This window comes from Athene noctua, chromosome 3 (genome assembly GCF_965140245.1).
Source record: "Athene noctua chromosome 3, bAthNoc1.hap1.1, whole genome shotgun sequence".
In the NCBI taxonomy this organism is placed as follows: domain Eukaryota; kingdom Metazoa; phylum Chordata; class Aves; order Strigiformes; family Strigidae; genus Athene; species Athene noctua.
In genome coordinates, this window is record NC_134039.1 from 12711107 (window position 1) to 12727198 (window position 16092).

Sequence of the window (16092 nt, forward strand, 5' to 3'; positions counted from 1 at the left end):
ACCCATATTTAAGTCCAAAACAACATCTCATTTTACATGTAAAATGCTTAAAAACCATCCAGACCAAAGGCTTTCAGGAAATCCCATGGAACAGCTTAAAACTCCTGAGAGCAGGCCCTTGCTCCCTTTACTATAGTACACCTCAGCCTGTGTAACCACCATCTAGTGATCATAAACTCTTTCACCTTGCAACATACAGCCTAGTATAAATTTCCAGGTGCCAAATCCTGTTTTGGTTTGTCAGTTTAGGGCAGGGTCAGATGTGCTGTCCTCAGTACAACTGAACTTCAAGACAATGTGTCCTTGCCTCTGCTGGCAGAACTGAGCAGATAGTTATTCCTTGGGAAAACAATAATCTGGTTTAAAAAAACCAAACATCTAAAATATTTAAAAGTTACCCAGGCTATGTCCTTTGACACCTATAATCGTTATCTTCTCCTGAAAATGGCAATTCAAGTATTTTGTGTGTCAAGAATGAATTGATTCTATACCTTGGCATGCAGTGACTGCCAGCTTTGGTGGCAGAACTGGCTAGACAATGACCATACCAACAAACTGAATGTTTTTCCAGCCAATAAATGTGCCAAAAAACTCAACATGACACCACATATCAGTTTTGTACATTGAAAAAAGATGATAAAATAGCCCAGCTCACTGTGTGAAAACAAACGGCACTTTAAACCTTCTATTGTGCGTTAATTCTGGTTTTTGTCTATTTTAACTGCAGCAATCAGTTTACAAAGACCTCTTGGTTACTAATTACCATGCTATGTTTCATTCTTGCTAGAGATTAGCATCATCAGGGTTCAGTTAGAGATAGTCCTGAAAGCTAATCAACTAAGCACACTCCATAGCAACCTTAGGGCATAATCCCACAAGGAAGCAGTTGTGATTAAAGAGGTTGAAAGGCTGTGCTTTAACTAGTCACACCTGAATTACAGTAACTGAAAAATAATACAACTTCAGTAAGGACTGGGGCATAAATTAAAACTTCCCAAGGTCAGGCAATCACTCAGGCTCCACGACCACAGGAGAAAACAAAAAGATTCTCTTTGTGACGGGTGCTTGGCTGTTCAATAGTTTAACTCACATGATCTGAGCTTCTGCCTTCGAGCATAAAACTGACCACAGATTTCTTGTGAGAACAAAGTTTTCCAGTGAAAGCATATGCTTGGAAAGCTCAGAAAACAAAAGGAATCTGCCTAAGTTCATTGAGCAGAAGTCTGCAATATACTCAACTCAGAAGAACCTTGTAATAATCAAATATGTAATGGCTTTACTGGGTCAGCACTGGGACAGGATAGGGTGGTCACCTTTGTCTTGCAGTGATGTAGACCACAATGTCTTTGCCCTGTGCATAACAAGCTGTCAGAAGGACAAGAGTGTGTGTGTGTGTTGGGGGCGGGTCTCAGCTGGTGGATGATCACTGTTCCTCCTGGCACCCAAAAAAGAGCTTATCTTGCCTCCTCAGCTGTGGAATACTTGCCACCCCCCAGAGCTTGTGCGTCCTACGCTGGAGAAAACCCTGAAGATCCTGCAGCTGGATTACGTTGACCTCTACATTATTGAGCTGCCAATGGCTTTCAAGGTAAGAAGGAAAATTGCCCCAAAAAAGTGCATGACTGGCTTGAACCAACGTCTTCATCAGCATCTTCCTTGCAGCTTCCAGTCCATGTTGAAAATAGTACTTTGACCAGATAATGTTTGATATATACTGCATGCATACATTTCTGTGCATTACCCACGCAAAGAGTGGCTTATAGGTGGTGTGAGAACAGTTACTGACAGCTGTAACGTGGTGTGTCTCTGGAAGGACAGGTCTCCTAACCAGGACTGAACACTTCCTATGCTGAAGAATTACTGTAGCTGAAGCAACACATGTGTCTTAATCCTCTCTGAGCCATGAGGAGGGAGTCACTGGAGGAAAGTGGTTATACAAAGCAGCAAAGAGCTAGGGGCAAAGTTTGCAGGGGGAGAGGGAAAGGGAGAAAAGTCACCAAGTTGATTTCCTTACTCTGTCCCCAAAACCAAATATCCTCAGTAGTATTAAAGCCACTGGGCAAATAGTTGGGTATGGTCTTAATCTCCTTAACTTCAGTGCTCCTCTTGGACAGCTTCAGTAGATCACAGTTGGTTCCAAACATGGGTTGTCCACCCCTCACTCTCAAATGTCTAAAAAACTTAAAACTTGATATTCCTTCATACTGCTGGCTCTGCACGCCTTGTAGCCAAAACCTTTGAACATAAGGAGCTCATACTGGACTTGCATGCCTCCCTTGCCACAAGATCTTTCAAGTCCCCAAATTTTCTTTTTTCACAGCCAATTGTACCTTGCTTTCAGTTTTCTTCTGCAAGTACATGATATAAGGGTAAGTTAAGATTAGAAGAATGAGATTCAAAATGTATTTAAGTGGTTTTGAACCAATTAAATCCTTTTTCTTAGAGAATAGGGTCAGGCAATTGGCTGGCTAATTGTTTCTGCGGGATGTTTAAACTCTAAAATGGCCTCTTTTTGCAAGGAAGTTAATTTTCTGATTATTAAAATTGTATTTTACTACAGACTCCAAACTACCAGAAGCATCAGATAGGAAACAATTTACCAATGAAGCAATCACCTTAGACCTGCAGTTCTTTTTTTCCCCAAGGAAGCCATATCCCATTAAGACCTGTATAAGAGTAACTGGACTCAGATATTAAAACTTTATTTATACAGTCCCACGTATGGAATCCTTTTGGGTACATTTTAAAAGATTTCCCACCACTTCAATTTCCTGTTTCCCTTTGCTTGTGTTTGTATTCTCTTGTAGTTCATTCTCCCACATAGTGAAGGTCATTGTCTCACAATATAAAGATATAGACAGCTGGCTTTAAAGTAATGTACATCTGACTCCCTGAGGCCTGTATCAACAATCTGAGTTGTTAAAGGAGTAGCAGTGCTGGAGATTCATTCATGTCCCCCTTGAGAGGAAAGAAAAAAGATCAGTTTCTGCCTGAAAAATATACATTTTTCTGTGGCAGATACAAAAAGAAAAAAACCCCACCCTTTTACAATAGTAACATGTTTCCTTCCTTTGCTCCCTCTCTCACAAATGAACCCATCCTGCACGTGATGCTTGCCTTTGGTGAGGAGTATGCAGGTGTAATGCCAACAAACTCCTATTCTGCCTTAGTCCACAAACATTGGTGCTTTCCTGTCTGCCCAAAAGCCTTCTAGCAAAACTAGTGTCTGCTTGGAAATCAGTGAAGAACTTGAGACAAAGCTTATGGTCCCACTCTGAAACCAGTAGGAAACGTGCCCCTGCAGATCCCAGCCATGCAAGCTCTCACAGGGGCTTTTAGGTAGAGTAAGAGGAATCTGGTTGTGGAGAGCAGCGCTCAGAGGAGGAAAACCCCACCACACCAGCACTTTTGGGTGTATCAGGAACAGCTGACATGTGGGGTGACATCATTCACTGATCTACCAACATTAGCCCGCATCTCCCTGTATTTTTCCCTCACACAGATTCCCCACTCAGGCCTTATGTCCCTCCTCCCTTTAGCCCAGCGGGAGTGCTCTGCCCCTCTACCCTAGCAAGGCTGATGACCAGCAGGAACAGGTCTCCTCTAGGCCACCACGTGCCCTCTGCCTGGGTAGCTCATACCCACTGGCAGGTTTTCTAGGATGACTGATCCATCAGTAAGCAGGTACCTGTGTGCTAAACGATCTCAAAATTCCTCCCAACTAAATTATTCTGTGATCTAGAAGGAAAGTAAGTATTTTAGCCTTACATTGAACAAGTCTTATCCAAGTATCTTCTTGTCATTTTAAGAGAATAAAACAAAACAGACCAATACTCTAACTATTTGACTCCTTATTGCCTTCTGTTTATACACTGGGCATTCACAAGTTGTTAAAATTGCTCTCTTGAGAAAGCCCACTTGTCAAAGACCATTTTGTGAAAGCAATGGGATGTGCAGACCTGTCATCCTGGATCTGTGTTGGTGAGGAAATTATTATAATGAGAGCAGGGCTTTTCCTCTCAGTGGTTACCAACTGCTGTGTTTTAAATATGCTTTTGGAGCTTCCAGACTTTGAACATGACGTGATAGAATGTGATCCCTGCATCGTGGCAGTGATTGAACAGTGTTGTCTCACTTGTTTCAGTGCTCATACAACAACATGGTAGAAAGCCACCTTACATTCTGTCTAAGGTGCATGGCTATCTCCAAGAGAACTGCAAGAGAAGACAACAGCATTTTGGGGCATGACTGGTGCAGTGCAGTCCATGAGAACCCAAAGCTGGGAAGTGTGACCAACTTCTGAAAGACCTTTACAAAGACCCAGTAACCACCGTCCTGTCACCATCAAACCCCTGTCTTTCCCCCAGCACTTTAACCCTCTTTATCCATCTGCAGACAGTTCTCCCATGCAGGAACTCCCTTGCATGAAAAGGTAGCTTGGCAGAGAAAGTATTGACTGGAGACTATTGAGCAGAGGCAACTGTACTTTAACACCTTGTGCAGTTCCCTGGAGGCAAGGGGCACAAGGATTGATCTTTGTGGAAAATCCACAATACCTGACACCATTTATCTCTGTCAAGATAAGTTCATCTTCAAACGCCATTCATCTTGACTTTGCTTTTTAGAACACAAGTGATAGAAATGGAGGAAAATGGGCGATGATAAATTAGCTAATGTAATTGCTGGCTATTGACTACTGTAAAAAAAAGCAATGTTGAACAGAAGTTAATGAATCAGAATGGAACAGAGTAAAAAGGTCTTGAATTCAGACTCATCCCCTGAACTCAAAGAATTCCAACTGCTATGCATTGAGCTTGCAGTCCTTGGATAATTTTCTGGGATATCATGGGTGTGAATGGTTTGTTCCAAAATACCATGGGGTGGTTTTATAAATAGGGCTTCTCCACCTCAAATTATGATGGCAAACACTTTGCCTTCTAATAGAAAAATGTACCCAACAGCCATCTACCTCCTTCTGGTCAAGATTATTTTTTTCAGCAAGACACAGCAACAAAGGCATCAAGTCATTTTTGTGGAATTCATTGAGGAAAACCAGCACATTTGGAAGAGACAGGCTTATGCCTCTTAGACCTTGGCCTCTGAAATCTGAGACTGTGTTTTCCTTAGGCTCACTTTTCCCATGAAATGCCTGAATTTGAACTTCTTGACTGAATTGGGAGGCGCCAGTTACTGATCATATTAGTCACAGTTGCTTGTTCCCAAGGAGTTACCATGTCAACATCTTGTACCCAGACCTTTGAAATGTAGCAGTTTGCAGTCAGATCAAATGTCAAACATCACCGAAGGGTTTTTATGAAAAAAACTGAAATTACAATCAGACAAAAGGGAGGCAGGTGTCAATGCATTGCCTGCAACAGCAGTGAAATGACCAGCAAATAAGAGAAAGCTGTGCTCATGAGATATCAGCTCGTAACTCATCTCTGAAGTCTTGTTTATGGGGTATAGAGGCAGGAAGAAAGAGTTCCTAGTGCCCAAAGAAAGGTGGATAAGGCACTTAAGATGTTCATGGCCTGTACTATAGCTATGCACGTAGCACTTTACTACTAGTAAGTATCTCTTGGAAATGGTTCCTCCAACAGCTGGGACCTGGACTGAGCTGGTACTCTTCCCAGGTGCCTAGGACACATACAGGATCAGGGGAAGGGCTGGGAAGAAAGGAGGGAAGAAGTAGAAGAGAATACAGGTTAGTACCCTAACCCAGCCCTTTGGAAGGAGACTAGTCCTTTGGATGCCATAGCGTAAAAGTCAAAAGTTTATTGAAAAACAAGGCCATCCAGGAACTCCTGAGTGTCCACTCGTGCAGTTCAGAACTGTGTCCAAGGATGATCTAGCAGTGGAGGGTGTGGTAAGCCCAGAATGAATGACCTGTTGAACTTAGGGTGTTTCAGAAAGTCTTTGAATTTTTATTTGTTTGCTAGTAGAAACAGAGTCTGTAGAAATCTTTACTCTGAGGAGTGAAAATTTTTCTTTAAAGCACAAAAGTGTGGTTTTACTTTTCAGCCTGGAGAAGCAATCTACCCAAAAGATGAAAATGGAAAATTTATCTACCATGAGACAGATTTATGTGCCACTTGGGAGGTAAGCAAACACAACATCCATTCATATATGCTTTAAAAACACAGATCTTCCTTCTGTTTTACTTGTAGCCTTCATAAACAAAGCCGAGGCATATTGACAGGGCAAATGGATTGAATTCTACTAGCTCCATGGATAAATTCTACTTTCTGTCCCTAAGGATGTTGCACCTTACCATCCCTTAATTATTTTTAGAACAAAATAAAACACTGTTGAAATATCTGACACCCTTCTTTCAGAGAGTGCACTCAACATTTGCTAGTTGAGGATTCTGTAGGTGTTTACTAATGTCTCCTCTTTATCAGATCTTTACAGCAGGAGAAAGTTGGAGCGCTAAGAAGTGACTGGATCCTCCTCAAAAAAAGGAGGCTTTTTGCCTTCAAGAAAAAACATAATTTGCCCTAAAGCTCACCATAAAAAAAAAAAAAAAAAAAAACAACCAAAAACCCTAAACACAAAAAACAACCAAAAAAAACCCCACCCAAAACAAAACCCTTGCCATCAGAACAAGCTCAGTCACTTTTACATTGAATTATCAGATGAAAATGCATTTGATAATAAAACTTGGAGGGAAGCAGCATTTGCCTGAAAGATTGCATCCTAAATTTGTTTGTGATGCTCTCTAGTCCTTTAGCCAGATGTCTCTTTAAGCCTACAGCCATCTGGCTTCGGGATGTGTCAGGTGAGGCAGAAAGTAAGATTAGCAATCTCCTCACGCTCCTGCCTTTTGAAGCCTTGAACAATATAATTCATGGCCAAAGCTGGTCAGTTCTCCTTCTGCATCAGGTCTGCTGCAAAAGCATCACTAATTCAGCCCAGTTCACACCAGGAGAGAGAACATGGGCTGCTACATGCTCCACTTCAGCTTTCATCATCCAGACCTGAATAGTCATGTCCCAGTTTAGCTTTACTCAAGGTGCAGGAGATAAACATGGATAATGGGTGAAATTCTGAGTGAAAGTTCAGAGTGGAAGAGAGCTCAGGGTGGGCTTGAGCTTTCCCCTGGCAGCTGAGCCATCCAGGCTGGGTTTCAGGGGGAACAGAGACTTCCACGTTAGCTGTTTATGTTACCCTTGTATCTGGCTGATGAAGTTCATTCCTCTCTTTCACAGACTAGTTGCTCAAATGTTGAAAGCAACAGCTGTCTGAACACTGTTATGTTTTTATTATCGAGTTGGTGCTTAATTGTAAAGGATATATTGTAGCAGGTCACTCTTCAGCTGATAAGCCAAGAGAAAAATAGGGGGTGTTGAGCGCCTGCAAATAATAACATCGATCTAAATAAAACTGGTTAAACTCAATCCAGATAATTTCACTCTCTCAGTATGTGTTAGCAGGCAAAAATGGCTCCAGATGACTATATTTGCTGACTTGTCACAGTGATACAAAGCATATGAGGCCAACTAGAGGTCATCAAATATGTGGTGCCTCTTACCTCCCTGCTTTCAGCTCCTGTGAGACAGAAAGGAGGGGTATCCAGCTCCACTGTGGGGTCTGCTCTGCCTCAGACAGTCACTGAGTCATTTGTGTGCAGAGTTTCTGGGAGCAAAGGGGAAGACCATAGGAAAGGCCTCTCTTTCCCCTTAACAACCCAGCAGATGAAGCTAATGAAGACCAGGGCATGTATTCATATCCAGTATTCATAAGGCTTTCTCAGCTATTAGGATTTGTCTGAAGTACAGAATATCTAGAATTACTGTCTCCCCCCTTTTTATCTGCTTTATACTGTACTGAAGTTTTGTGGTGTACCGTACTGTGCTGTTTTTGTGATATGCCTTGCCAGATATTTAGGGGATTTCACTGGACAGAGACTTGTACAATCAAAAGAAATAAATTGACTTATCCGGAAAGCAATCTGTTTTGTTCACTCTCCCTTCTCCAGCTTTGAGGCAGTGCTAAAGCAGCATAAAGTAAGCAAAACTCTTTGAAAGCAGATGTCTGGCACTGAAGTATCTGTATCTCAGATTAATCTTTCTGCTCTCCAGACAAATTCTACCCTCACAGGAGGTATGAAATGTTAGGGTTTGGTCTGGAAAGCGGGTCTACACAGGAACATAGTTTAGAATAGCAGGATGGCACCAGCCCTCATGCTAATACAGCTGCTAGTTCTGCTGCAGCAAACGTTTTTCTGCAGTCTCAAGAATGGACTGTCTTCCACCTATCTCTGAAGCATATGCTCCAAGGAATCAAGCCAACACATGGGACTCCACTGGTCTTTGTTTTCTTTGCAGGCTATGGAAGCATGTAAAGATGCAGGCTTGGCAAAGTCTATTGGAGTATCCAATTTCAACCGCAGGCAGCTGGAGATGATTCTGAACAAGCCAGGACTTAAGTACAAACCTGTCAGCAACCAGGTATGACTGCAAGCCGAGGGCAGTGCTTGCCATGGTGCCACTATGCTGTAGGGAACGCAGAGGCAACACATGGCCTAAGCCACCGTGTGCGGGAAGGTGACGTACACTTTGCCATAGATGCTGCCCTCCATACTGTCATACTTCCATATCTAGCCTGAAAATATTACTCATTCTATCTGAGCTAAAGATAAATATTTGAAGGTGCTGGAACGATCACTCTTCTTAGTTCCTGTTCCAGGACTATAAAACTGGTGCCTCTGTGCTAAAGCTCTGTAACAAGGTTGAATGCTGAGTCAATGCAGATCTTAAATCTCTGACATGTACCTTACTTCAAGTCCAAAAAATTCTCAAGAGAAATCATTCAGACCTACCTAGTCCTCAATGAAGCCATTTCTACCTCAGCTGACACCAAACCAAAACAACCCTACATAGCAGGGATCCTGAGTCACTCTAAACTTCCCAAGACTAAAGGCCATTAGAAGGAATTCCTAAATTTCCTGTACTTGCTCTTTTGTGCCTTTCCTATAAGATGTCAGTAAGAGTTAGAGAAAGATCCAAATTAAAGAGGAGACTCCATTAAGTGACTGACTTGAGCTGAACAAGCCAATGAAGATGACAGTCATGTCTGAGTTAAATTACAGTAGTGGGGCTCAGAGAAGCTGGTAAGTGGCAGTGACCCATCTGAATGCCCAGTACCTTTGACTCTGGCATTTGGCGGGTCACTGCATTTCCTAGAAATCACTGGGAAGCTCTTCCGACTCATCTGGCACGAACTAATATCCACATTAGCAGTATCAGAGAAGAGGCCAGAGACCAACTGGGACCAACTTTCCACCCGCAGCACGTGGCCTGGAGAGCTGGGATTGACCTGGGGCAGGGCAGGGAGGCTGCTCATAGCCTTCATTTCTGTCTTCGGCCTGCAGGGAAAGGGAGCCTGTGAGAGATGGGAATTCCAACACCCTTCACTACTACTAACATGCCCAGCGGGTGCAAAATGCAATTGCCATTTCTGGCATGCCCCTAAGACTGCACTGAACATTGCTGCTGCTTCCTGGGGTCGAGGAAAACTGGGCAAAAGATTAAGCCCAGTTTAGGGCAGCTAGCCAGCAAGCATAGATGTGCCAGCTAGCTTCAGACTGCCTGCAAACAGTGGTTGTTCTGTCACCTTGTAGACATCCCTTTCCCAGAGACTGAGAACACAGCCAGAAAATCCCTGTCTGTAAGGGAACAGTATTTGCAATGTGAGAGGGCAGAGCTTGTAACAAGGTCGATCCCATTATGGAGATGTCTCACCTTTTACATATCCCCCCCTCACCTTTCTATCTGGGACAGCTTATACCAACACTTCCCCTAAAAATAACATCACATTAGTCATCCTGAATGCAAGAGGCAGAGAAACAAAGATCTGACCCACATGAGATGGGTTGCCTTCTCAGACAACTTCTCTAGTGAGCTTCCCTTACCTTCATCCCCCCCACTTATTGCCACCTCTCCACTGGGGGCCAATAAACGTTCCCTACTACCAAATTATAATCGCAGATGTTGGTCTGCTATCCACCAAAAAAAAATATCATCATCTAACAACGTACAATTAGAACAGTAACCACAGACTGATTTTCCCTATTCCTTAACTTACACGTATTCTTTCCTGAAAATATCACCCGGTCTATAGCCGTCACAAATATTGGGACACCATCTTCTGCGTATCTGGTCCTGTTGATTAATCATTCTTTCTACATTATTCTTATAGGTTGAATGCCATCCCTATTTCACCCAACCTAAACTCTTAGAATTTTGCAGACAACATGACATTGTTATTGTTGGGTACAGCCCACTGGGAACTTCAAGGGACGAAACCTGGTAAGTCCCCGTGTTACTTTCTAATAGAAGGACAATATCTAGGAAAAGAATAATAGTTCTCCACTGTTGGGTCTCTGTGCAAAATACCTTTGTCCCCATTTTTCAAAGTAGTTTTGAACTTCAGTGTCTAAATCTTACTGTTGTGAATGTAAACTTGCAACACTCATGCTGCATGCTGTCATCCAAAAATGCCAGGTATCCATATAGGAGGTCACCTTAGGTCTCCTCTAACAGAAAGCAAGTGTCTGTAACTGGGAGCGTTGAAGCTTAGGTGAGGAAGTAGAAACTAAGTCAATGTTAGGATATCACATAGGAAGTTGCCTTTGACAGACCGCCAACATAAATGCCAAAGCTTTTCTCTTATCTTTCACAGTAATTGTGTAAAAGGTGCAGTATTCTGTCCACAGACGAGTAGATGCCCTGATGTTTTGACATTAAAGATAAGGAGGAATTTTTTTTGTTTCCTTTTTGCCAATTTTCTTCCAGGGTAAATGTGTCCTCCCCTCCTTTACTGAAGGATCCTGTGCTGAATGCCATTGGCAAAAAGTACAACAAGACAGCTGCACAGGTTGCTTTGCGTTTCAGCATCCAGCGAGGGGTGGTGGTCATCCCAAAAAGCTTCAATCCACAACGCATCAGAGAGAATTTCCAGGTAAATTCATACTCCAGTGATGCATGGATGAATTCACTTTCATGGGCTTAGCCCTTATAGAAACCAATTTCCCCATTTATTTCTGTAGACTAAGGCTTGACCAATGTCAGCTTTGCCACATTTAAGGCTTTTTGTCTCCATCACTTAACGGTACCATGATGTGACAATAATAGAGCAAAGTAGAGAGAAAATTTTGGTCTCTCTTAACCCTGTGGAACAGCTAAAGTTCCAGATGGTGGTGTATCCCAGAGCAGCAGTTGCTGCAATGAGCAGCACAAGCAAGATGAAGTAATTCAGTAGGGCAGCAGCCCAAGGTTGCTGGATGTAGGTTATTCAGGAACGACTGACTCTTCAGGTATGGGGCAGCTTTGTTAAGGAAGGGTTGCTGCATACAGGTGTGCCAGAAAGGCTTATAATCACACCACCAGAAAGCATCTGGCTTGACCACAACACCCAGATAAGATGAAGAATTTTTTCCCGTGTCCCTTGCAGCACTCAGTAACCACGCTGCTCCCTGCTTTCCCTGCCAGTGTATTGCTTTCAAAGCTGGTGGCCCAGTACTTGCCAGACTACCTTTCTCTTCTTGCAAAAGAGTGTAAACAAACAGGACCATACTTATTCATTTCCTCAAGATTTTCCTATAAATGTAAGCAAGTATGAATTTGTGGGGGAGACAGTGGGGAGGAGGGGGGATTTTACTTTTGGAATCTGGAACATACGGATGACAAGAAATGCTAACTTATGCCTAACATCTCCTTCTATTAGATCTTTGACTTCTCCCTCACTGAGAAAGAGATGAAAGAGATTGAAGCCCTGAACAAAAACGTTCGTTATGTGGAACTGTTAATGTAAGTCCAGGAGGAATCCTAGATCCTCACAAAACATTCCTGTCTTTTCAGAGGATTTAAAAAAAAAAATCACTTCCTTTTAATATAATTTTTTTAAAACAACCTTATTTTAAGGTAAGGCTTAAATATGGGAGGTCTTTAATGCCTGAATATGCTCCTGGACCCATTGCAAATATAAATGTGCAATACTTGTTTGCAGCTCAGATGTCAAAAGCCCACCTAGTAGAAAGTAACTGCATCTGGCTATTCCATCTCTGCTCCGTCTCCTCAAATGCTTTCTGCTATATGTTGTAATGACAGTCTCAGCCACTGACAAGGTGTAGCATTGCTCCTGACTAGCAGTGTGGATATCAGAGGTGAAACTCAAATAGTAGCAATTTCTTGTCTTTCCCTCCTTCTCACCCTCACTTCCAGTGCTCAGCAAGCCATGTTGCTGCTCAAGTACAACGGCTTCTGGATTGTAAACCTAGTGTTTCCAGAGGCAACTTGTCCTAAATTGCCATTTGGAAGCCTGAGAATTAAGAACATTGCTACATGAAACCACAAGGCTAATTTAGGGAGAGCTCTGCTCCTTCTTGCTTAATACTTTGGTCAGAACATCAAAATTTGCCTACCCAACTTTCTCATAAAAGATGATACCTCTTAGTGACTACAAGTGTTCAGAAACTTTGTTTTGGCCTTTCCTCTGATGCTGTCTTCATCAATTTCCCTCTTCTGCTTCCACCTTGAGTTGTACCTTCTTATATGGAAAGCAGAAAACCATGCAGCTTGTTTGACTGCTAGACCACTTCGTAATTATCTCTTCTGAGAACTAACAAGGCTTGGTCTCTTGCTGCTTGTGATCTAAAGCTTTCCACCCAATGTAGCTTTGCTTCACCTGAAGGCTGCGCTACCCCATAAGGCTCAGACTGACCCAATATCTCCAGAGAATGAGGCCATTTGTTTTTCTTTCAGCTCAAGAGCATCTACAGCTTATGGCCAAACTTTATGCTTTCCCCATTTCGGGGCACTCAATGTGTAGCCAAATGCTAGAAGTTAATTTCCATGCATTTCTCTTGCTAGCTTGGATTATATGTGTCTTGCCAAACTGTAGTGTGCTCAAGCACTAAAAATAACGAGAAGCTGGATAGCAGCATTAATAGCACTCCAAAACATTGACCATTGCTCAAAAGGTGGGAGGAATGTTGCAAAAGAACAAATAAACCACTTACTGTGCTGCATAAATATGCTAGGAAATATGAACTAAGTTAAAAGCATCATAATGGAGTTAATCTTTCACATTTAAGCTCAGCCAGGTGCTCTGAAGCTTCAGTTTCTTAAAACTTAAAATAGTCTTCCATCAGTCAGTAGCACTTAGTTTCAGAAGGCTTCTCACAAGTGGCCTAGCAGATTCTTCTGTGTGTTTTGGTAGTTGAAATAGGGTTTTCATAGCTAAATTCAGCTATCATATCATTTAAACTTTTAGTGAGTGTATACACAAAACGTAACCTTGGTGCAAATGCAAGAGCCTTTTCCAGAAGGAAAGGATGCAAATGCCCACAGGAGAACTTTTGTCACCAATCTAAAAACTAATAAACTAAATGCTTTGCTTTATTATACTAAATTCGGTTACAGGAGGTCACTGAGAAAAAGGAAAACATGATGCATAGGATGGACATTGCCAGGCCTGTTTTTCACAGGAGTGCCACATTTGGGGAAAATGCTTAAATACAGTCTGACCTCAGCTGTGAAAAATGCCTTCTCAGAAAAGTGATGTTGCCATGTAAGGAGCAGCTAAACATGTATCTTCTTACTATGTGTTCTTACACTGAAGTGTCTGGAATTGACACTGCAACAGATGAGCTACCAGCATAGAGATTTCTTAATTCATCTAGCAATATGTATCTGAAAAAGTCCAACCATCATACAGAAAGACTTTGGTTAGTCAACTTTGTGCAAAACCTTCAACTGCTGTGATGCAAATGCCAGCAGGAATGGAAAAAGCCAGCTTTCCTCTGGCTCTTCCAGTCATCAGCTGCCATGAGTACTGTGTGCAAGTCTGCTGTTTTGATGGTGTGAGTAAGCCCATAGGAACAGAATATTAAAATTAGTGGAATGAGTTAGCAAGTTAAGCATCTGAGCAGAAAATGGACATTTTGTAAAAATACAAGTAATTCAGGAAATGTCAGTCTGAAATGTTTTTTCTTGCCTTGGAGAAATCTGGAAGTATTATGTTGGGCAAGTTTTACATTAATCTCTGCTTGATTTACCTTGTGCTCCCAGTCTCTGCTATGGATATTCTTCCTTACCAGTTATTCAAACCTGCATTGACTCCTCTGAGTGAATCATTTTCACTCAAAAGACTCAGACCTTTGAACATGTGAGATCTGATTAGCAAACTTCATAGATGGAAAGTAGAGATTATGACACTGGCAACTCAGACATAGTCAAATTATACTGAAACCAAACAAGCCAAAGTGTTGTGGCTTGTTTTTTTTTTGAACCAACTCAATCTGTTAATGTTTAAACACTTCAGCTTGGCTGAATATTAGAGTGAAATGTTTTGACACAACCAATTCAAAATGTTTGATGCCTTCCAGTTAGTTAACTTCAATATTGTGAAATATATACTTCCCAAACTGGAACGATTAACAGCTGGGATAAATGCCAGTATTTGTTGTGCTCTGCTGTAAGGCAAGATATCCAGCTGCCATGGTGCACCTGAGAATGCTCATCAGAAATTTTTGTCTTTGCTAATGGAAAGTGTTTGTCAAGCCAGGGCTTGTGGTTTAGCATCATCTTCTCAAACAAATAAACAAGAAAACCCACAACAAAACTACCAACTCCCAACTACCTCTCTCTCAAGCCTGCCAATGATGAGCAAACACAGTGTTATTTTTCCACCTGCAGTTGACCCTGGGAATTTTCTTCTTGCCTTTTGTAAGAATCCTGGATTGTGCATCTTCCCTGAGCATGCAGTTTTTTAAAATGGAACCTGAAGCACCTCTCTCTAACTTTGGTAGTATGCAGTCACGAACATCCCTTTTTCCAATGAACTGGGAAGCCTCAAAGCTTCTTTGTAAGTTCTCTGCCACTTGTGCTATTAACCTGGCAGAGCATCTATGTCTAGGCTGAGCTAGAGGACAGACAGACCTAGTCTAGATATGGCAGCCACTTGAACAAAGCACCATACCAGACCCAGACCTGTTCACGCCAGCATTAAATGCATAAGCCAAAGTAGTAGTCTGGTGTATCCACCTCTTCTTCAGATATATCCCTTAATTTTGAGGGTCTTTCTAGACACCTGAACAAAGAAGTCTTCCCCTTCTACAACAAGTATATAGCAAAGCCATCCCCCTTCCCTACAACACTTCTACTAACCTAAGTTAAATCCACTGAGTTAAATAGCAAGAATAGCTGACATCCAAACTGTTGTTGGTTTTTGTTTCCCATCTGTCCTTAAGGTCTGTAGGCCTGAAAAATGGTCCTTCACTGTCCTCTCCTTAAATGTACAGACTTGTTTCCCACTCTGCAGGGAAGATTATTCAGAGCAGACATTTTCAGAATAAGCAGAAGAGCTTTCCATGAAGGCCACCTGTATATTGCAGGGAAGAGGTTTGCTAGGCGCGGGACAACTGCATCAGTGATGTGACATCCTGCTTGACCCAAGAAGCTCACTTGTTCAATCTGACCTATCCACAGGTGGCGTGACCATCCAGAGTATCCCTTCAACGATGAATACTGAAAACAAGGTGTGTCCGGGGAGGTTCCTAACTTGGTGCTGTTAGGCTTTGCTGAAAGAGACCCAATGTTTGGTGCTTTGACTTCACCGGAGACTGTTCACATCAGCATTAAAAACATTACATTTACTTCCTCTAGTCTTGTCAATCTCTTATTGCTACTGAAGAGCAAATCTATTTAACCTATTGAATCTCTGGTTTTGGCTTAGGAGCATTGAAGCTTCAAAACTGACAGATTTCTCTTGAAAACAGGCTCACTAGTTCAAGCTAAATCATTGTCACTCAATGGCACATTCTTCACTGATTTTGAAACAAGTAGTTCTGCTTCAGTTAGATGTGAAGCAGTATCTTGTTTCACAGCTCAAGTGAGAGAAAGTTAGGAGTGGGGAACTAATTGGTTTGGAGATATATATATATATATGCACATATGTATATTGATATATAGATTCACTGCTTCATGCAGTGAAGCTTGTTTCACTCTGACCAGAGTATTCTTCAGCTGCATACATTAGCTGCATTCCGTAGGTACCCCTCAGCTAGCTTCACATGCAACTAGTTCAAGC

The 16092-nt window shown here is 42.1% G+C and overlaps 1 protein-coding gene across 2 annotated transcripts in view; it reads left to right on the forward strand.

The window, feature by feature from the left end:
• AKR1D1 (aldo-keto reductase family 1 member D1) overlaps nucleotides 1–15633 on the forward strand; it is a 35237-nt gene extending 19604 nt beyond the window's left edge. The window contains exons 3-9 of one of the 2 annotated variants that reach the window (XM_074901264.1): nucleotides 1472–1588; nucleotides 6022–6099; nucleotides 8328–8450; nucleotides 10201–10310; nucleotides 10797–10962; nucleotides 11728–11810; nucleotides 15492–15633. In XM_074901264.1, the coding sequence (XP_074757365.1) occupies nucleotides 1472–1588; nucleotides 6022–6099; nucleotides 8328–8450; nucleotides 10201–10310; nucleotides 10797–10962; nucleotides 11728–11810; nucleotides 15492–15534 (720 nt within the window). In that variant the 3' untranslated portion in view covers nucleotides 15535–15633. The remainder of the gene's footprint in view (nucleotides 1–1471; nucleotides 1589–6021; nucleotides 6100–8327; nucleotides 8451–10200; nucleotides 10311–10796; nucleotides 10963–11727; nucleotides 11811–15491) is intronic. The other variant, XM_074901265.1, reaches the window with a different exon arrangement.
• The last annotated feature ends 459 nt before the right edge of the window (nucleotides 15634–16092 follow it).